Here is a 23,239-nt window from a genome sequence, read left to right on the forward strand (position 1 = left end):
TAAATGGCACCAAAGGGAGACTAAATCAAGTATGAAAATCTGGCATGTGATTGTGATGGTCAGGTGTACACAAACCTATGGCCATTAGGTGTATATTTAGAATGTTCTGAATATTTTTTACATGTGACCAATAATTAATCTTTTATGGTTTTATTAAAATCTTCTGTTGTCTTATCAGCACTTTCTGTTGGAGGCTCCTGTCTCTCCAGTCACTGCTGTGCAGGTGTGTTACATCAGTTCATTTGAAACTGCGGTGCAAACAGAAATGCACGCTTCACTTGTCATTTACACGAAAGACGAGCAGCGTGCAGGGATTAGTTTTTTCTGATTCATCATGACGATTCTGAGAATAATCAGCAGAGTCTGGAACAGAAACATTCCTAATCACTGACCGAGGAAAAGTTTAAAAGTCGACCATCAGCTGAAAAATTCATCAACGCTTACAGTTTTCTGGGATTCTCAAGGGCCAAAAGTATTGGAACATCAGGAAAAATGTTCAACAATCAGCAGTGCTCGGTACAGTGAGACACTTCTGCTCCACACTGTCGACACTCTGAGGTGTTAAAGCTCCTCACTAATGTATAGACATTATAATTGCAAAAACAATGTAGAAAAACATTTAAAATAACTAAAATAAAAGTTATAGTATAACTTTATTATATATTATAGTTATAATAGTATATAATAAAAATTATAATAAGTTAATCTTAATATATAAAATAAAATGTTACAAATGTAGTAGATCAAAATGGACATAGAATTCATTATATATATAATGTGACAATCTCTGAACTTTTTTGGTATTAAAATGTTTTAAGTTTGTAATTAAGTCGTTAAGATCGCAAAGAAAATTATGTAAGTTGGGGAATGTTGAAGAAAATGTACATTTATTAATATAATATTTATTTTTACTCTTTTGTTTTTCAAATTAAACGGAAGCGAAAGAAATTAAATGACGTCATGGAGCCGTCCAATCATGACGCAGTGTGAGAGTGACGTTTGAATCTCCTGCAGCTGATTGGTCAGGCTTCACGTCAATCCTCATTCATTGTCTTTAAAACCAGAAACGAAACTAGCGCACATTAAATACAAAAGTTATCGCGTGTTACAGCACTGCTCGAGTCACAGTGTGTGTGCGCGTGCGCGCGTGTGCGCGTTCACCATGCAGAAACAGAGGTATGTATCACATCCTAAGATCAAACAAGGCTCAGGCATAATGCATATAATATCATTTATTATATCAACCAGTTTCATCTATCAGCCTTTATTCGTGTGTGTGTGTGTGTGTCAGTAGTGAGTGTGTGTTGCAGTGTGTGTCTGTGGAGTCTCCTGTGGGAGAGCTGCTGCTGAGTGGATGTGAGAAAGGACTACACACCATCACTATAGAACCTGAGCACAGGTATCACACACACACACTACACAGTAAGCCTGCTGTTGCTATGGAGAAAACACATGGGTACCACTATCACCATGGAACCCATGTGTCATTATGCCATTACAATAGCATTAAATCTTTTTCTGATTCTTTAGTCTATGTGAGGTCTTTAAGGCTTTAGGTCTTTAAAGCACTTATTCAGTAACCTAGTAATCCAGTGTAAGTATCTGTTCAATGACAGAAACATCAAAGCCCCTTTGGAAGTCGCTCTGGATAAGAGTGTCTGCCAAGCGCCTGGATGTAAATGTCATCAAATTCAGTTTTAATAGCCAGGTATGGAAATTAGACACGTTAATCAACATATGTAATACACGAAAGGCGTTCAAGTCAAACCGGGACTTGTGATGAACCTTAGCTTTCTTGTGAGCAAAACTTTGAAAAAGATTTGACATTTACAGAAAACTTTGAGCACAGTATGGTGATAAGACTCTTAGCCGCAGTAAACCATTTAAACTGCGCAAACGTAACATGCCTAACAACGAGACATAACATACATTTGTCTAGAGTTTGTTTTAAAGGACATTTGTCTAATTTGGATTAATAATAATAATAAACCCCTTACATACAGTACACCCCTATACCCAACTCCACGTCAGTCTACGAAAGGATAGAAGCCAGGGAATATTTATACAAGAAAGAGAGAAAAAAAAAAGCTGGATGTCTGGATTTTGTAGGCAAAGAAAGAGGGAAAAACATACAGACGAGAATGAGAAGGAGGAAAATAAAGAATGCAAATGTTTTAAAGAAGGCCGTACCTCTGTGAATAAAGTAAGGTGAATTTGTCACCAGCTTGTGGAAGAGGCGCATCTGTGTGTGAACTGTACACACACTCCTCATTCACCAACACCACTTGCACATTACGGGAACTCGACTCTGGGTCATTGCCACATTCCCTGCACAGTCCTGATCTTGTTTGAAGTAATTTTGACAAGTTTGGGGGGTTAAAGGTGTTCCTGGGAGGCCGGTGTTTCAGATGACCATGAGAAAAACTTTCTACTTTGATGGTGTCCAAACACTGGTGAAACACTGGGATAAGTGCATTAGTGTATCAGGGGATTATATGGAGAAATAAAGGGAGTCCCAGGTTGACTCGAACACCTCTTATAATATATGAAAGTGCATGTGGCAGGGGTTAACAGAGCGGTATAACATATAAATAAATAGACAATGATATAACAGTAAAGATATATTAAATATATAATGTCTAGTCTGATTTGGATAGGGTGCAGGTCAGCTGTTGAGGAGAGCAGCAGCATTTATGACAAAGCTGTTCCCTGTGTGTGTTCTGGTGGTGGTTGTTATTGTGCTCAGACTTTTTCTTGATGGAAGCAGTTTAGACAGCAGGTGTCCAGGATGATCTGGGTCAGAGATGCCTAGATGATCATCATGTGAGATAACAGCACAATAGTTAAGGTTCTTTCTAGAGTTTTAGAAATTATTGTACATAATCAGGGACGGACTTTATGCTTTTTTTTTATAGACTTTTATGAAAATGTTTTGGTGTTTATTGATACATTAAGTCTTTTATTTAGTGGCTTTAAAAGCAACAACTAGCTTAGGCGTAGAGTAAGAGAGTTTTTTTCAACAGATCTGTGATCAGCATGATCATGATCATGAAGACATCTTTCAGAAGGAACAGGTTATGCCCACGTTATTGTTTTAAACTTTTCTTTAAGTTGAAATAATTGTTTTTAATGGTTGTAAGTAGTGGTGGGCGATATGTAAAAATCATATATCACGATATGGATTATTTTATATCACGATAACGATATATATCACGACAGCTCGTCCACAGGTAAGTTGTCAAGGCATAATGGACCACACTGCAAACATCCTTCTCTACTTGGGCCCGGCATGCGTTATATAAACGAGGCAACTCGACTTTACTGAAATGCTTACAACTGGGCATAACGTACCTCGGGTCAAGGACTTTGACGAGGTCTCGGAAGCTACCCTTCTCAACTGCATACACGGGGGTCATGCCTTTACAAATGTAATGCAAGATGGCACATGTGATTTCTTTTTGGCGCTGGGACGTTTTTGCATACGGTGTGCTTTTTATGAAAAACTCTTTAATTTTAGGCTGGCTATATGTTTTCTCAGGCTGTTTCACAACTTTCTTTCTGTCGCATTTCTTCGTTTCTCCCGTATTCTTTTTTGTGGACCTTCTTTAAGTGGTAAAAGAGGTTTGTTGTGTTAGCGTCGGGCGTGGAAACAGTCTTTTGGCAGAGTTTGCACATGACTGTCTTCTGCTCCGTGTCAGAGCTCTTGAAGCCAAAATGCAACCAAATCACTGACGTACCCCCACGTTTCGGTAAAAGTACTTCTTGGGCTGCTGCCTGCATAGCAGTTTCAGTTTGTTGCGACTCCGGGCATTCATCTTTAACCTCTTGCGTCTCCATCTTTAAGCACTCACGAGTTAACTAGCGTATAGCATGTTGTAAAGCATGTAGCAACAACGTAAAGCGCCATGTCGCAAAACCACAAGACGGAGTTTCTTTGCGAAAAAGTTCATTTTTATTCTTGATTATCACTTATATAAAGGGTAGAGTATTGCATAGCGAGAAGATATTATCATACATTTGTCATAGCCTATTTAATGCAATTTTTTCTTTAGTAATTGATAAAATTAGGTTAGAAACGATAGAAGAGAAATAGGACGATAGACACTTTTCTATCATCCCCACGATATAATATGGTCATATCGCCCAGCACTAGTTGTAAGAGGTTTTCCAGATTTCTAGCTATTTGTCTTTAAGACACTCCGCCCTCAGACTGACAAACAATCCTCTTTACCTCTTTGAAAATCAGAAATTTCTTCTAGAGATTTTTTCTTCTAGACATGCTTATATTCCACTCTGGAAAACAACTAGTAGTTATAGTAATGGCAGCCTGGGTAATAATCTTTATGTGTACATTTGATCATAAATCTTTGGATGTTTAGGTTCCTCTCTGGTGATGATGGCAAATGAGTGTTTGAGTCAATGAGTCAAAATGTCTTGCATTATTTCCATGAAGTCAGTTAAATATCTGTTAAAGACCCCTTACAGGAGCAGCCGAAAGAAAAGAAAGAAGTAAAATATCTCTTAATGTCAAAACTCTTTGTGGCTGTTGCAGGCTCTGATAACATGTTGATCCAGTCAGATGTTGCCTGTTAGTTCAGAAGGCTCCCCTTTCCACCTTAGAACTTCTAGGATTGTGTTTAGAGAGATGCTGTTTTAAAGCTCTGGGCTCTGGGATATTGTTAAAATTAGTTTCGAGAGAGCTAATAAAAAAACTCACCAACGTAAACCAAATTTAAGGTCATAATGTATTTCATATATACATACATATATTTATATGTTAATGAGAAGCATCAGTACAGAATAGATCTTCTATCTGGCCATAAATGACTAATTGACACAATACCACAATGATTGTTTTTTCTTGAGTAACCGAACCTTTACACATTGTACCCGAATGCCCCGGCCTTGATGGTAAATTGGTTCATGGCTTTATTTTAATCTCTTAATGCTCATTGCTCATCGAGTCTCTTCTTGCGTGTCATCAGGTCTGTCCTCATCTCAGACCAGGCAGAGCTGAACTCTGAGCTCCAGCGGTGTGTAACATGGCTCCAGAGTTACTTTCGTTCTGCACAGTCAGTCAGCTCTCTTCCTTTTCCCGCCTTACACCACCCACTGCTGCGGGGAGGTATGTGTATCACACACACACACACACACACACACACACACACACACACACACACACTTAGTGTCATGTTGGTGTCAATTATATAAACCTCTACCACTTTTTTAGACTCCTTCTCTGCCCACGTGTTGAGGACGTTACAGTCGAGGGTACACGTTGGAAAAACCGTCTCCTACAAGGAGCTCGGCGAGATGGCGGGAAACCCCAAGGCAGCTCGAGCAGTGGGCGGGGCTATGAGGAGAAATCCGGTCAGGTTCTTTTACATGAGTTAATTTCTCCCGCGAGCACAAATGTCAAATCTGTCAGCTGACCTTCCTCTCGCTCGTGTTCGCACTTTTCAGGTTCCTCTGATCGTGCCGTGTCACCGCGTCCTGTGCAGCTCAGGGGAAAGCGGCAAATATATGGGAGGCAATGGAGATAAAATTAAGGTGTGGCTGCTCTCTCATGAAAGGAAGATGGGTTAGACCAAACTGCTTGAGTACAGTTTACACGTTTCTCTATTCTCTGTTTGATGAGACACCTTGTTCCCGGTTCTGCTTCAGGAATCAAAACTACAGCAAGTGCTTATTCACTTTAGAACCACAAGCATGTGTGTTATTGTTATAATTCACTTTACTGTTACTGCCTTACTTTAGTAACCAAAAAAGATGCTTGTAAAAATCTGTTCCTTCCTTTTTTTTAGTCACAGACTTATAAATGGAAATAGAAAGATATTTTAAAGATGTTATGTTAAGATGGAAGATCTCGCTAGTCTGAAAATAACTGCTTAGTAAATGTTAAATACAACTGTTTGCTACTCAAAGTAATACTGAAACCACTTACCAATAAAGAAGCATTACTATCACTTCATGACAATTAGATTTTCTGTGTGTGTGTGTTTGTGCGTGTGTTTTTGTTGCAGTTCTTATAGTGAATGAGGGCCGACGTAAGGTGGTAAAATACATATGAACATCTCGGCATAAAGTCAATAGTTAACTGTTTTCAGTGTTGTACAATAAAGGAGTAATTATAATTTGTTACTGTACTTACATTAAGTACATTTCATACTTATCTGTACTTTACTGAAGCGTTTCCATTTTTTACTTTTACTTTACTACATTTCTAAGTAAAATATCATCCTTTCTATTTCAATACATTATGCAACATCTGTTGGTATGACATCACACACTACTATTACAAGCTCAGTGCATCAGCATGTAGTTTCACCTTAGTGTGTATTGCTCAAAACATCAGCTGAATGTTCTCATATTGTAAAATAAAATGATTAACATTTGGGTAAATAAAATGTATGTTAATTAGTCTTGCATGCGAATGATTATGCTAAAACAGTCGGCTGGTGGAGTGAAGTACTTTAACAAAAGTAATATTACACTAGATGCCATAATAAATCATCGTACTTTTACTTTTGATGCCTAAGTACATTTGAAAGCAAGTTATTTTTTACTTTTACTCATGTGGAAATATAAATGAAGGACTTTTCATTTTACTGGAGTAATATCTTACGCTATCTTTACTTTTACTTAAGTACAGGATTTGTGTACTTTGTCCACGACTGACCGTTGACATTAAATAGTATGCCCAATAAAGTCTACCCGAGAAAATAATACCCCTTCTCTAGTACCTTCAGGAAAGTCTAGATCCTTGACGCTTTTATAGAAAGTGCCACCTTTATCTAAATTCATCAAGAAACAACACTTTCAGACTGTGGTGCTTTGTGACTTATAAAAAGGTTAAACATCAACCAAAGACCTGATAGCAGATCTGTGACTTAGAACAGAAGCAGTCTGTTTCTTCGTATTGTTTCGTCAATTAAACCACTAAGCCAGTTGGATATATAACTCTGGTTAGTGTGTGTTGAGTTTGCATGTTCTCTCCTTGCTTTTGTTGGGTTTCGTCCCATCTGTGGATTTCTGCAAATTTTTACAGTCTAGGTCTATTATCAGGACTTATGCTGCTAATATTAACTTAAGTGACCGCAAAATAAACCAAAAAATGAGAAACCATGCTAACGCACAAAAAGCTATACATTTTAAACTATTGTAATTTTTCTGATTAATTCACCTAAAAATAGAGTTCTTGGTTTTAATTACACATTTACTGTTTAGGTATAACATTACCACCATATGATATTATAACGCCACTGATCACCAAATATACACCAGTAAACTGGTGACAGGATCAAAATAAGCGGTTCACAGGAACCAAAAGCCAGCCAGCACTTCGATCCCACAGACAAGCCAATGCAGCAGAAATCAGCAAAAAAAAGGCAATGCTAGCCACTAGAGAAAGGCACCAGAACAGAAATTCCAAAATCCCAATGTAATCATGCATCCATGGGATGAGTCTACACAAACATATACTGTACGACTTCACAGATGGGAAAATATTTGCACAGTTCAGGTACTTGAAATTCAGCTATGCATTTTTGTACATTGTGTTACATCTTGCCATCTTATTCATTTATATCTTACGTACTCAGATTCAGAAAGTTCTGAATGTCTGAATTTTCTTGATGTATAAAGTCCAATTCTCCAAATTCGAGGAGTTGGAGCAGCATATGCAGAAGCAGCATGAGCGTTTTTCCTGCAAACTATATACACTAAGCACATAAAGGTACTCACTTAAAGCAATAAACTTGCTCAGGTATTCTCCTGCTCATCCATCACAGGGCGCACACACACACACACACACACACACACACACACACACTATGAGCAATTTAGTGTGGGAATGCCAATTAGCCAAATCTGCCTGTCCTTGGGGCGGCACATTGGCTTAGTGGTTAACACTTTCGCCTCACACCTCCAGGGTCTGGGTTTAATTCCTGCCTCGGGGTCTGTGTGAGTGGAGTTCGCATGTTCTCGCTGTGCTTGGTGGGTTTCCTCCAACAGTTAAAAGACAGGAAGATTAGATTAATTGGCGTTCCCAAATTGACTGTAGTGTGTTGACCGGGGGTCCTACCACGTTTGAAAAATGGGAAATATACATAGGTTAAATAAAGTATAAAGTTACAGAGACTACAGAGGTTCCTAGATGGATGGGCTGTCTTCGGACTGTGGGAGAAAATTGAAATACCCTGAGGAAACCCATCATTACAGGGCGAACATGCAAACTCAAATTCCCAACTCTGGAATTAAGGAGCCAAAATGCTTAACACTAGTCACTGTTTATGATTTAAAGACGTTTATGACGTACATGTTTCTCGAATATTTCTATATATACTGTATATACCACATTTATATCACAAGGCTCCACCCTTAGCTCGTGGTACACACGCTTAAGAACTTCGACCTTTGCAATATGGCGGACTTTGTGTCGTCATGCGTACCCGCTCTACCCATGATTCATCGGTGCCGAGTGACTACGTCCACGCTGAGTACAACATTAGCGCGTTAGCTACAGTCAGTTCCGGCGAGCACGAGAGCGGAGTTTATCGGATTTGTGCGCTTGTTATAGAAATGGAATCAGCGATGAAGAAGGAAGCCGAGAGTGTGTGTGTGCTCTGCTGCCAGGACATCGACATCTTCGCGGTGGGGAAGTGCGACCACCCGGTGTGTTACCGGTGTTCCACGAAGATGCGCGTGCTGTGCGAGCAGAAATACTGCGCCGTCTGCCGGGTGGAGCTGGACAAGGTAGCGGCCTGAGCGCCTCCGCTAGCCGGGGGAGGGAGACAGGGCTAATCCGCTAGCCTCCAGGGCCTGCTAGCTCCCTCAGCCTGATGCTAATCAGGAACTAGCCGGCTAGTGTACAGCTATAGACGGCTGGGTGGATTATTTGATATATGTTTATAATATAAGATATGGTTTACCTCAGGAAAGGAGTGATTAACTAAAGTGGAGTGAAGTTTGTCCAGGCTAGTTAGCTAGCTGACTTTTACTTTAACTGACAATAAAGTTTTGAGTTGCTCAAGTTTTCTGTTCGTCATTAAAAAAATGAATAAAATTGTGTTCCTGTAACTACTTAGACGACTCTAAATAAGCTAAAGTTAAAACTTATGACTAAAAAAAACCCCCACTTATTATGTGCTACGTAAATCCTGTCAGTTTTTACTCCAGATAGAAACACTCAGTATTGATCTTCCAGATTTGTCCATCTTGATCAGCCTCAGGTCAATCTTTAGTCCAACGTGTCCCTCAGACACACTGCTGACTCAACACACAGGAATCTTTATGTTTTAGCTGAACTGCTTATATGACTCCTTTAAGTCGTACCCTATGGCAGGATGTTATTGTATTACATCATATTGTCTTTTCATCCTCACCAATCTAAAATCCGTCTTCTCTTAGGTTATATTTGTTCGCAAGCTTCAGCCCTTCGCCGCTCTCGCTCAGCAAGATTACCAGTCCGAGAAGAAATACGACTTCTGCTTCGCTGACGGGAAGATCTTTGCACAGTTCAGGTACTTGCTTGTCAGTTTTTGTATTTTGTGTTCAGTCTTGTTCATCTCTTACCTACACCTTTCCCACCGAATTCAGAAAGATTCTACTGTCCGAATGTCCGCGATGTCCGGAGCCCAAGGTCTTCTCCAAATTCGAGGAGTTGGAGCAGCATATGCGGAAGCAGCATGAGCTCTTCTCCTGCAAATTATGCGCAAAGCACTTAAAGGTACCAGCTTAAAGCACTTAAAGGTGCCCGCTTAAAGGACTAAACTTATTGTTAAATGTGTTACATATAATCGTACAAATTTTACACGCAGGTTTTCTCCTATGAGAGGAAGTGGTACAACCGTAAAGAACTGGCTCGACATCGGATACAGGGCGACCCGGACGACACGTCTCACCGCGGACATCCGCTGTGTAAATTCTGCGACTGCCGGTTTCTGGATAACGACGAACTGCTTAAGCATTTGCGGCGGGACCACTACTTTTGTCATTTCTGTGATGCGGATGGAGCGCAAGAATACTACAGGTACGCCCATGTTTCTGCTCACCTGTGCAGTGTTTCCCTCAGGTGTGAAATACACCTATGGTGGTTTTTGCTAGCGGAAAAGTGATTTACTAGGTATGACAAATATATGAGCTTTAACTCATTATTTTGATTTATTTGATATTTCCATGAATTTCATATTTCTAAGATCTAGCCTACAAATTCCTTCTTCTATCTGCTCATATGTGACGAAGTAAGACGAAGTTAAAAAATAATGTACAGAAATTGCACTATTTGTCAAAGCAGTTAGCCCTCAAAAACCAGAGAATTTTTTCACATTATGTTTTAATTAACTATATATAATGCTCAGGATTGTGCAGTATAAAACGACACATCATTTTTTTAGCACAACATAGGCAATATGATGAACTGTAATTTATTTGCTTTAACCAACTATACAAACATGACTGAGCAAAAAATTACAAAAAGAAGGGTGACATAGGCAAAAAAATAACACATTCATTAGATTAAATGTTTTATGGTTTTAGTTTGTTTCTGAGACATAATAATAATAATAATAATGTGCAAATTTGAGTTCTACATTTTTGCCACATCATTCCCATATTCTGGTAGCATTGACTTATCAGAAACCCAAATGCACAGTTTGATGTCTGAAGTTCTCAAAAAAATATTAATAATAATTTTATGGTCATTGACCAATGCTGTGTTGCCTGTGTTATCGCAATCAAATATTATATTCCTATTATAATTAGCCGTAGTCCCGTGACAACCTTTGTGTACATGAAATGTTCTAACAGTGAAAAATTGTCATATAAAATGCAATTTTTGAGACATTTATCATATCTCTCTGAACTAAAATACTAAGTAAATATGTATGATTTTAGTGCATAAGACCCTTGCACTGATCTGTGTTTGAGTTTTATGGTTTAATCCTCCTGTTTTTTTTTATTTATTATTATTTATTTATATTTTTTAAGAAGGGCACGTTCACCGTGTGAAACTGGGTTTCTCAACTGAGCATGTGTGACCATCAGTACCTTCTTGTTCTTTTTACGCCAGTTGGCATCCGCTGGATTAACAGTCTAGCAGAATAAATTCAAATTATCACAAACACTTGATTGCAGTTGTTGCTGCCAAGGGGTGGCACAACCACTCATTAGATTTAGGGTGTAAGTACTTTATTTATTATTATTTTTTTTAAGAGTAAACAGGTACAGGAGTGGGAGTGCGAGATGGGAACCATCCGCTTATGGTAAATTGATCGCCAATAGCACTGTTCCCTCTAAAAGATTTAAAAAAATTGTGAGCAAATACACTTGGGTGGCGTCAGTATATTTGGGCGGCCCGCCAATGTATACTCTGTCATGTGGGTGTGTTTGTTCTATAATATTTTATTACTTGTACATATACTTACACATATACAAATGAACTTTTTTCCCTTCTAGTGACTACCACTTTCTCAGCGAGCACTTCAGAGAAAGCCATTTCCTGTGCGAGGAAGGTCGCTGCAGTACAGAGCAGTTCACACACGCCTTTCGGACTGAGATCGACTACAAGGCCCACAAAGCGGCCGAGCACAGTAAGAGCCGGGCCGAGGCGCGACAAAACCGGCAGATCGACATACAGTTTAAGTACGCTCCACGCCAGCAGAGACGGAATGACGGTGAGCGGCTCAGATCTCTGTAGTCTCGTGCCATGGTTCTGACCTGTTTTCAGGTTTTTTTTACCCACCGGTCTCTGATTGGCTTGTTCAGGTTTTGTGGGTGGTGACGATTACGAGGAAGCTGATCGCTTCAACAGACAAGGGCACTCAGGAAGAGGACGACCTCAGGGGGGGCACCAGAACGTAAGAAGCTGGAGGTACAACAGGTATGGCTCTGTCTCCTCACAAAGGCTTTAATAAAACGACAGCCCATTTATGTCATCAGACAAGTGCATCTTGAGCAAATGTCAAAGTGGTAGAATGTTCTTGTAAATGTGAATGGTGCCCCTGAGCCTATCCCAGGAGACTAATTTGCATGTTTTTGCATCTGCATCCTCTGTAGAGTGTTTTATTTTGAAAAATGATCATCTCCCGTTCGCCTCCGCCTGTACCTCCTTCGCGACATTTCTCTCTATCGGTTTGATGCCTGATAAAACTAAACTTATGTTACAAGCTAAAACACAAGAGTTACTTTGAGGGGACAGCAGTTAATTAATGAGACAGCAGAGGAGACTCTGAGGCTACTAAAAAAAACTGCATTTAAAAAAAAATGTCAAGAATCAAAGAGTTCTACCTAAATTATGGGTTTGTAGCAAAAGGTGATTCACATGCTCCAAGTCCCTCTGTGTAATAGATGTGGACTTAAAATGATGTTTGAGACTTTAAATCTGACGACGTTCTGGATTAAAGTCAAAAAGGGAATATCCTGAGATCGCCACAAAGTCCTAAAACCCATGCTTCAGTTTTTAACAATCTGTCTTTGGGAAACGGTGTTGTCTGCAGTGACAGCAATGAATATGAAATTACAAATCAGATAGAGGACATGAGCGTTAGACTTCAGATATCTGTGTCTCCCATCAGTCTTTGATTCAGAAACATTACGCCCATGTTATGCTTTATTACAATCGCGTGATGGCCAGTCCATGAAAAACAAAAAAAGAGATTGGAAACCACTGGGTCAGCTGGTAGCGACTTTTCCTAATCTCCCCCATCTGATGTAGCTTTTCTGATGCTTCTAAGGAAGATGTAGATTATAAGCGGTCTAAGGGCCTGTCCACACGGAGACGCGTTTCGCTGTATACGTATACATTTTTAATCGTATTGGCGTTTCGTTCACACGGATCCGGCGTTTTAGGAGACTGAAACCGCTATTTTTTGAAACCGGGTCCCAAAGTGAATAAATCTGAAAACGACACCCTTGCGTCTTTGTGTGTACGGCCAATCCGTATATTTTGTGAAACGATGATGTCATCACATCACGTGTTGGCTGCGTCACACGTAACATCAACAACAATAATGGCGGACTATATGATTGTGTTCATGTTGCTACAAAGCCTGCTAGCTTTATTACAGCAAAATCTATTGTTTCTATGCAACTGTTATGAGCAACAAGCGATAATGGACAACACAATCTTGGTTCGTATACAGCGCGAAGGTTATGCGCATGCTCAAAGTCGTCTTCTCCGTGTATAGTGTATCTCTATGGCAGAATTACAGCGCCCCATACTGGTCTGGCATATATACTACACCGTTTTCAGTGGTTTCGTGTGTACGCAGATATTTTTTGAGACAACGCCGTGTTTAGGAAAAAAAAAATTCTCGGATAGGGAACGCACCGGCTTCGTGTGGAGTCTGATATGAGTCTTCCATACTTTTTTTAGGCAAAAAAGTAATGGTGCTATAACATGGTTTTAAATAAGAACAAAAAAACCTTATGTGTTTATTTCAGTTTCTATAAATAAAGGAACATTTTCTACATTTCAGCTTTTATAAATCAGATTTTTTTAAATCTAATACAGCCCTAGTCAAAGCAAAATAATATTTTTTCAGCAAATAATGGCACAAATAGATCTTGTTAAGAACATATTCATCACCTAAAATGGGTTTTAAAAGTAACCATATACTTATTAAAGTTATTGCCAAACTTATTGTGCAGTACTACTTTTACCTGATTTTTATATTTATATAACGATTCCTTGAGTAACTCTAGTAATTCATTACAAAAAATGATCGAGGCAAAATCTTCTGCCTCGAAGCTTATTTTAATTCATTTTCAAGCTTGCATTATGTTTTTGCGTAATTATTTGTTGGGCGTTACACAGCGCGCTTCCGGATGCAAGCTGCCACTAAACACAGACGAAGATAAATTGCTTACGTCATCCCAAAAAGCGGAAAGAGGCGCAAACAGTTGATTCGATTGATTCGAGGGAGCGTTCTGTTGCGGGATGCAAAATGGAAGGAAGAGATAAAAATATCAGCGAGCCAAGAGATGAAGAAACCACCAAGAATTTTTTCTATACTTTTTACTTCATTTGAAATCCTTTTTTTTTTTGTTCTTTTTAAGTTTTTGCGTGTGAGAAAAAGCTTTAAAATAAAAATGTATGGCCCTGTAATGCACTTAATTCATCTCAGTAAACTTTAAGCTATTCCTTGAATTGTGAATAATAATGTTTATTTTTTGATAAAATGCTGTATGCATTTAAAAAAAATACGAGTTGATATTTGTTTCTTATATATTTTACATGGCTGTTTATTTAAGCAAAAGGACATTTTATCCGATTACTAAAAGATTTAATAGCTACAGCCCTAATTTCTTTTAATCTCATTATGGTGTAATAATGCTTGTGGTGTAATAATTGATCCCCACCTCGAGAATGGATTCGAGCCACACCTTAAAACATTAATCTCCAGACACTCATTATTGCGTGACGAATCATAACTGGTACTTGTTGTGTTTGTGTTCAGAGAGGAAGAAGACCGGGACCTGGCCGCAGCGATTCAGGCCTCACAGGCCGCCCAGCGACAGGCAGAAAGAGGACAAGTTAATGAGAGAGGTGGACAAAAACCACGCAAAGAAGAGACAGCGGATGGCGATGAGTTAAGAGGCAGCCGAGTTGCCGTTAAACCTCCTGGTGACATGCAAGGTAAAGTGGGGTTTAAAGTTTATTATTATTATTTTTGAAGACTTTGATTGATCTGATCAGTCAGGCTTGATCTCGCCTCACTCACTGTGAGAGTTACTGAAACGTGCTAATCACAGTCCCACTGAGTAGAATTCAGTCACTTCCCATTGTTTGGTCTTAGGGCAATTACTTTTTCACAGGGCCAGGCAGGCTTTTTTTCCCCCTTATTAAATGAACGTTATTTAAAAACTAGTTGTCTTTGTGTAATATGAAAATTAGTTTGATTTGAATCATTCAAGTGTGACACATCACTGTATCAAAAAAGTATTTATATTTTTTTTTAGGTCGATCAACAAAAAATAACGTCCCGCTGAAGGGTGAAGACTTCCCGGTATTACGAGCTGGTGCAGCTCCACCACCAACGCAACCACCACAACCTATTATTAGGTATGTTTGACAAAACTGTGTAATAATGCACTTGTATACTTATATAAACAATGTATATTTTGTAATTTTGTGTAATTTTTCACACACTCCGTAGCCTGTTCACAGTATACACTATTCAATTAAATTAATTTTTATTTGTAAAGTGCTTTTAACAAATGACATTGTCGCAAAGCAGCTTTACACAATGAAAAGGATTATTTAAGTTTGTATGAACCGTTTGACACTACCGCTCAAAAGTTTGGGATCACTTGGAATTTCATGTTTTTGTCTAGTGATTTATTTTCTAAATTCTACTAAAATACAAGGGATTTCAAAACTATGGAATAATGTAATTATGTAACACTCACAGTCAGTTGTTATTTTAAGGCATGAAGGTCAGCTGTTCTGGAACTGGACCTTCCCAGGAAAGCGGAGAAAAAGTTCATTTAGAGTCACCAGCCTCAGGAATCACCAATTAACAACTAGCACCTCAGATTAGAGCCGTTATGAAGCTTTACAGAGCAGAAGTAGCAGATACACATCTCAATATCAACTGTTCAAAGGAGATTATTGTGTATTTTGGATAAACGCCTTTTTTTTTTTTTTTTTTTTTTTTTACAGTGTAGAAAGAAATAAAAATCAGGAAAGAACATGGAGTTAGAAAGGGGGTACAAACTTTTGAGCATTAGTGTATATTTTCATATGCTTTTAAAATGTGTTTTAATATATCTTTGTTTTTAAATCTTTTTTTTTTTTTTTTCAATACCCATGTTTACATTATTTTTCATGACCTTCATTGGGGACAGCAAATTTGGATTGGGGGGGGGGGGGTGTTCCTTATCTGTGCATATGACAATAAACCTTGAAACTTAAGAAACTTTTGTCTGATTGTTTATTGTGCAATATGATTTCAGAACTACATGCCAGTAAAATTTTTGATTGTTGTTTTTTTTCTTGTTCCAGCATGGTAAAACCCACGCCTGTCTCTCTGAAAGAGGATGACTTCCCCAGCCTGGTACATTCCGGTACAATGAGTTCAGCACCAATGACCCCAGCATACGTGGCTCAAACAAGAAAGCCTTCATCCTTCCAAGAGGAGGACTTCCCAGCACTCGTCTCCAGGATCAGACCTCATAAGCCTCAAGAGAATAAGCAATCTGCTTGGTCGCAAGTAGGAAGTAAATCTGGTGCGCTCAATAATAATAATAATAAGCCTGTCGTTCTGCCAACGAGGGTTCACTCGAGCAGCGCTGCGCCCGCATTTTCCGCTAGCGACCCGCCACCCTCCTCGACCGTTTCTCAAGCTCAAGCATCTCGTAGCAAAAAGAAGCTTACCTCTTCTTCGGGCACTAAAACCACATCCAAAGTCAAATCCCCAGTCTCATCCGATGACGAGGACCCCCGGGCTGCCAAAATGGTTCAGGAGGTCCGTGCCGTCCCCACCATGTTGGACATCTCATCTCTGCTCACGGTGAAAAATGGCTCGTCGCAGCCCGCTAACAAGAATGGTAAGAAGAAGAGACAGCCTTCAGCCACACCTTCTACTACATCTGCACATAACATAGAATCGGTCATCACCGCTCACAAAGAAAACGTCCCCGAGACCATGCCCCCTGACACTAAAGGCACTGTAATTCCCAAATCAAATACGTTTATAAACGGATATAAGGAAAGATCTAAGGAAACCAAGCACACCATCGTTCCTGAAGAGCCTCCTGCTGCCAAAAAGCAGCCCATCTCGGAATCGCCCGTTGTGCCTGAAGAAGAGGATTTCCCAGCTCTTATTGCTAAGAAACCTCCACCTGGTATGACACGCCCGGTTTCTACACACGCAGTCTTTGTATATTGTCTGAAGCAATAAAGACTTTAATTGTTTTGTGTTTGTATTTCAGGTTTTAAGAGCACGTTTTCAGTGACGAACATTCAGCCAGCGCTGCCTCCACCCCCTCCTGGTCTTGCGCCTGTGATCAGCAAGCCTCCTCCAGGATTCACCGGCGTCCCGCTTAACAGTAATGTAGCAGAATGTACACTGCCCGTCTTTAACAGGTGAGCAGGCATGATGGGTAGAAAAGAATAAAATACTATCCATACTAGAATGGTTAGGTATTGACAAGCTTTTTTTTTTTTTTTAATCCTATAATTATAGACCAGCATCCACACTTGGAACTTATCACATGCCTGAAAACTTCAAGCAGAGGAACATGGACCTCATTCAGTCAATACAGAACTATCTCCAGAACGATGAATCCAAATTCAACGAATTTAAAAATTATTCAGGCCAGTTCAGACAGGTAATAAGTCTTCTCCAGATGTCTTATATTTTATACAAATACAAAGTAAAAATGTCTATTAATGTGCATAAAGTTAATGCAGAGTTAATACCTTGTACTGCCCCCTCTGGAAAGTATTACAGCTTGTAAACGCTTTTTGTAGCCAGCCAAGAGTCTTTCAGTTCTTGTTTGAGATCTTCGTTCATTCTTGCTTACAAAAGTCTTCCAGTTGTTGTAGATTTCTGGGCTGCCTGTTACGCACTGCTCTTTTAAGGTCTATTCATAGATTTTCAATTATGTTAAGGTCAGGAGATTGTGAAGGCCATGGCAAAACTTTCAGTTCACGCATCTTCATGTAATCCACCGTTGATTTTCAGGTGTGTTTTGGATCATTATCCATTTTTGGAAGCCATTCTCTCTTTAACTTCAGCTTTTTCACAGATGGCATCAAGTTGGTGTCCAAAGAAATGCTGGTGCTGAAATTTGATTGAATCCGTTTTTCCTTCTACTCTTGAAATGTTCCCTGTGCCACTGGCTGCAATACAACCCCAAAGCATGATTGATCCACCCCCATGCTTAATTAGTTGGACAGAGGTGCTTTTAATTAAACTCTGTGCTCTTTTTTCTCCAAACATACCTTTGCTCATTCTGGCCAAAAAGTTAAATTTTAACCTCATCGGTCCAAAGAACTTGTTTCCAAAATGCGTCGGGCTTGTCTATATGGTCTTTGCGAACTTCAAACGCTGATTTTTGTGGTGTCGACGTAGAATAGGTTTTCTTCGGATGACTCTTCCATGAAGACCATATTTGTACAAGTATCTCTTTATAGTGGAGTGGTGTACCACAACTCCTTTGTATAGCCTTCTCCTGCTTTGTGAGCGTCAACTATTTTCAGTTTCAGTGTTCTAGACAACTGCTTAGAGGAACCCATGGTGCTGATTGTTGGAGCAAGGCCAGATGAGTCTGGGCATTTAAAACTTGAGATTGACAACACCTGGTCTTTCCACACAATGATTGTGAACAGTCCCTGACACTGTCAGGTCTCAGCTTGCCAAAGGGGGCGGTACAAGGTATTAACTCTGCAGGGTGCCCAAACTTTTGCAGACACCTTTATTCGGTTTTCTGTTGGTTTTGGGCTGTGGAACGAATAATTTTAGTTTCCATACTTTCTTGTGGGAAAATCCGATTTGGTTTACAAGTGTTTTGGAATACAAGCCCACTTCTGGAACAAATTATGCTCGTACTCCAAGGCTCCACTGTATAGAGAATATCATCTAATTTTGACATGGTATTACTTTCCCATATTTGTATATACGGACATACAAACAACCATACACACACAAAAGAATCATTAACCAATGATTTAAAAAAATTCATAATGGTAATAAATAAATAATAATGCACACAACAAACTTAATATATCTATATAACTTTTTGCTCAAGAAATTGTATAGAAGAATTCCACACACTTTTCAGGCTCTTTTAAGTCTGAAATAAAAAGAAAACTATCAAATTTAGTTGTAAGAAAACATGCTTATGGATCCAGCACCCTGTATAAAAATGCTAATTAATAATAATAATAATAATAATAATAATAATATATCTTCTGTGTTTCCCAGGGTTTAATTTCTGCTGCCCAGTACCACACAAGCTGCCACGAGCTTCTGGGAGAGAACTTCAGTAGGGTCTTCAACGAGTTGCTGGTTCTACTTCCAGACACACAAAAACAGCAGGAGCTTCTCACTGCCCATGCAGACTTTAAAGCCATGGAGAAAACTCAGCCAGGCTCCAAAGGCAAAAAGAACAAAAAGAAAGCCTGGCAAACGGGTAACAACAACCTAGATTTGGACTGCCAGGTGTGTCCTACCTGCAAGCAGGTATTGTCCCCTAAAGACTTCAACGCTCATAAGACCCTGCATATCGGTGAAGACGACTTCCCGTCTCTCCAGGCTATTAGCAAGATCATCAGTTAACCACCAAGAACATGGGTACGACTCCGACAGACGGAGAGATGTTCAAGGCCACGAGGGATCATCAGTCACTCAGCGCTGTAGAGTGTCCAAGACCAAGGGTGTCCAAGTCCTGTATTGGAGTCCAGTGGAGTTTGGTGACTTCCTGGTTCTGGGATGATAGTTAATTATTCGTTAAACACCCATTAGCATTCCTGGACTGGATTTGAACACCCCTGGGTTACAGCATTTGAAATACCTTTTTTTTCTTTTCTTTTTTCTAAGATCTCAAAAAAAAAAAAAAAAAAAGTCCCAACACAAGGTGAGATTGAAATGGTTTTGAGGAAAAATCTTTTCGTTGGTGTATTCATCATTATTGTTCTTGTATAATACAGTTTCACGTCTCTGTAGTTCTGGGTGACGTTTTCCTCAGTTATTATACCTTCATGATTTAGACATGGTGACTTTCTAATTCTAGTTCTAGTTCATCGAACCTTCCTCCAGCATTTATACACAGCGGTACCTCGGCATGCAAGTTTAATCCGTTCCAGAGGCGAGTCCTTGAGGTGAAATTTTGTATAGTGAAACACGTTTTCCCATGGAAGATAATGTAAATACAGATAATTCGTCCCAGCCACCCCAAAACATATTGCAAATATTACCAATTTCCAAGACAATAATCATTATTTCTGCATATAAAAACAATCAAAACATTAAAAAAGGACATGTAAATGAAGTAAAATATGAAATAGACACTGAACCTCACTTAATCTTAATTTATGATTTTTCTTCGCACCGGCTGCTTTAAAAATCAACCAAGCCGCTCTGTTTTATCCTGGCTGATGTGCTTCATGACATCCTTGAAAAATTTCTTGGGGGCCAAATTGCTTGCATGAGGTCCGTATGCCTGGGTACCACTGTATATTATATATATATATATACACACACACACAACTGCAGAGTCAGCCAATTAAATGTATACACACATCAGAAAAAGAAAAACTTGTATAAATTTTTACATTCTAAATTTATTCCCATGTTTGATTTAGATAAAATAATATTATTAATATTCTATTAATATAATGTCATAATATTTTTTTTCTTCTCCTGAAGTGTATTATTTTTTTGGCTGGTTCTATAATTCATATACAGACTACAACGTGGGCCAAATGTCTCCATACATTTTGGGAAATTAACAATATATTTATTCACTTATTTTCCATATGATGGACGGGGTGTCCAGCTGATGTGTGAAAATGATTCCTCGTGCTCCAGCAGCCACTCTTTTACACTCTTAATGCCTGGAATATGTCCGTGCCATCAGGAAAGGAAAAAAACCCTCCATAGATGTGATACTCTGTGATTCAGTACATTCAGATGGTCAGCTGACTTAATTTTATTGCCCCATAACGTTGCTGAGTCTAGACCTGAGTGACTGATCAACCCCAGATCATAACACTGTCTCCAGAGGCTTGTACAGTAAACACTATGCATGATGGGAGCATCGCTACATGCGCTTTCCTTCTTATCCTGACATGCCCATCACTCTGAGATAGGGTCAGTCAGGTCACATGACCTTTCTCCATCACTCCAACGTCTAATCTAACCCGAGCAAACTAAAGCCTTTTTTCTGATGAGTCTCACCAACAAGTGGTTTTCTTATGGAAAACGCAGCTGTTTAGTCCCAAACCCTTGAGTTCTCATCACATGCGTGTATGGAAATGCTTTTCTTAAAAAGTCTTTAAGAGATATCAGATCATTTTTCCCCACCTGCATTTCTTCTGTGAACTCGACAGTTCAGCATTGTCCTTCCATGTGCGGGACACTTCATGACCAAGTTCCAGTCTTTTCTTCGTAGTTTTTTTTTTTTGCTTGATGCAGGAAAATAATAATAATAATAATAATAATAATAATAATTCAACCCTTCTTAAATATGTAATCAGTTAATTTCCTGTGTTTGAAGACCCTTTGGGACTCCCTGTACTTTCTCCATTTCCTAACACGCTACACAGTCACTGTGACACCTCAGCACTTGTTTTAGCTTTCATCATTATTTATTTAGGACTTATTATTATTTAAGGAGGATATCTTAAAAATGCTTTTAGGATTGTGTACCCGAGTATGCACAAAATTCAATTTTTCGTTAATCTTTTTTTTTTTTTTTTTTTTTTTTTTGTATTCAACCATCAGCCTTCTTGCAATAATTTAGCCGGAGCCAAATGAGGTACCGACTTCTGGAGTTAAACATGAGAATAAGTGCACATTCATTATTTCGACTGCAGGTTAATTTATTTTATTTTTTATTATATATTTTTTTCTTTTTCTTTTTTTTTTCTGTGCCCAGCATCTGCACTGCTCCTGCTTTTGTACAAATCTGTTCATGTCTGTAAATGCATTAGGAGAACAGGGCCGGATGTGCTTTCCTGTCCACTTCTCTTTTGATACCCGGTAATGACTGAAAATTGTGTTATGTTGGAGTCTGGTTCTGTTTTTTACAGCAATGAAAAATAGAATATTTACTTACAGATTAAGGAATGATAAACAATTGGCTCCTTAAAGATGGAAATTAAATGGTTAAATACAAAGATCTAGTTTCATTATTACGACTATTATTATTACTACATAGATATATACATAGACATATCTATATATACATGTGTATATACAAACACACACAAATACAAAACACATTATTACATTTTATACAACCAATAGTTCTGACTGAGTAATCTGATTGGTTGAGAGACACTTCATGAGTGGTAATATAGAGACTCCGGCTCGTACACAGGATAAAGTGGTCTAGACGATGCCTGATTGATATAGAGCGTAGGTCTATAGGTGGAGAGAAGGTCTGTACGGTCCGCAGAGGAGAGAGCAGCTGTGTGACAAAACCCACATTTACAACCAGTCACAGAAGCACTTTCAGTAAGAACACACATCTGATAAGTCTCTCTGAATCACCGTCCGTGTTTAAGCTACACAGCTAATCTCGAATCCCTCAAACTATCCTTGATCAAGGGCACTACTTGGTCAAGTCTAGTCGACTTTTATTGTCGTTTCATTCACATACAGTTCAGTACACAGTGAAACGAAACGGCGTTCCTCCTGGACCGAGGTGCTACATACAAACAACATGAATTAACTAGCTAACTAAGATGCAAAATAGATGAACACTATATATTCACAAACTATAAGTATTATACAAAAAGACAACATAAAGTGGACACGCACATGTGCAAACAACGTGACCCAATCCGACACCCTGGTGATGAGGTAATGAGTTGAGGTAGTGAGATGAGAAACAATAAACATTTCTTGTAATTAGTATGCAGCGAAGTATGGAAGCAAAATAGTCTCTTAATAATTCACACATAAGACACGATGCACGTGTATCCCAAGTCACGTGCATGAAAAAAATATATTCACAAAAAACAACTCGCATGCACAAAATAAATATAATATATAAATTTATAATATATTTCACAAATGCAAGACACAGTTCATGGATGTACAGCTAACCAGTTTCTAAATTTTATGTAAGTTTCTAAATGTTGAAAATTCAGGCGTGTATCATGGACTTTGAATATAAAAATAGTCTTTCGTGTGTGTATATCCCTGGATTTGTGTGTGTGTATTTGAGACTTTGCTTGCACCAACGTGGGTCACTTGTCCTCTTAAGCCAATCAGATGCGACCACACCGTTCGACCAATCACAGCCCTCCAGGAGCGCAGCACTCAATTAGCTCAACTTTACACACCTTTTACACAATCTGAGTTAATTACAACGGAAATGGGGTTTTACTGATTCAAACCAAGAACAGGATTCACGTCCAAGTTATTACTTTATTTCATAATGTTTCATTAATGAACTGTGTGCATCCGGTTAAATAAAAAATATATATAACAATAATATTCATAACCTGTTGATGATAAATGGTGTTTTGTGGAAGCGTTGTGTAAAAGCGTTCTTTTTGTGATGA

General features: G+C 38.8%; 2 protein-coding genes across 3 annotated transcripts; both read left to right on the forward strand.

The window, feature by feature from the left end:
* The first annotated feature begins 1,071 nt into the window (after nucleotides 1–1,071).
* mgmt (O-6-methylguanine-DNA methyltransferase) lies at nucleotides 1,072–5,982 on the forward strand. Of its 2 annotated transcripts, none has more exons than XM_053492805.1 (5): nucleotides 1,072–1,176; nucleotides 1,292–1,399; nucleotides 4,986–5,125; nucleotides 5,231–5,370; nucleotides 5,464–5,982. In XM_053492805.1, the coding sequence occupies exons 1-5, from the start codon at nucleotides 1,163–1,165 to the stop codon at nucleotides 5,584–5,586; spliced, it is 525 nt and encodes a 174-aa protein (XP_053348780.1). In that variant the 5' UTR covers nucleotides 1,072–1,162; the 3' UTR covers nucleotides 5,587–5,982. The 2 variants fall into 2 exon arrangements, with proteins under 2 accessions (XP_053348780.1, XP_053348781.1); XM_053492806.1 differs by having other exon boundaries at nucleotides 1,295–1,399.
* A 2,535-nt stretch (nucleotides 5,983–8,517) lies between these two features.
* znf598 (zinc finger protein 598) lies at nucleotides 8,518–21,844 on the forward strand. The gene is made up of 12 exons (XM_053493262.1): nucleotides 8,518–8,754; nucleotides 9,409–9,521; nucleotides 9,598–9,727; nucleotides 9,819–10,030; nucleotides 11,455–11,672; nucleotides 11,764–11,878; nucleotides 14,457–14,635; nucleotides 14,959–15,061; nucleotides 16,004–16,845; nucleotides 16,933–17,086; nucleotides 17,187–17,331; nucleotides 18,930–21,844. The coding sequence occupies exons 1-12, from the start codon at nucleotides 8,581–8,583 to the stop codon at nucleotides 19,281–19,283; spliced, it is 2,739 nt and encodes a 912-aa protein (XP_053349237.1). The 5' UTR covers nucleotides 8,518–8,580; the 3' UTR covers nucleotides 19,284–21,844.
* Nucleotides 21,845–23,239: the final 1,395 nt, after the last annotated feature.

Source organism: Clarias gariepinus, chromosome 3 (genome assembly GCF_024256425.1).
Source record: "Clarias gariepinus isolate MV-2021 ecotype Netherlands chromosome 3, CGAR_prim_01v2, whole genome shotgun sequence".
Lineage (NCBI taxonomy): Eukaryota > Metazoa > Chordata > Actinopteri > Siluriformes > Clariidae > Clarias > Clarias gariepinus.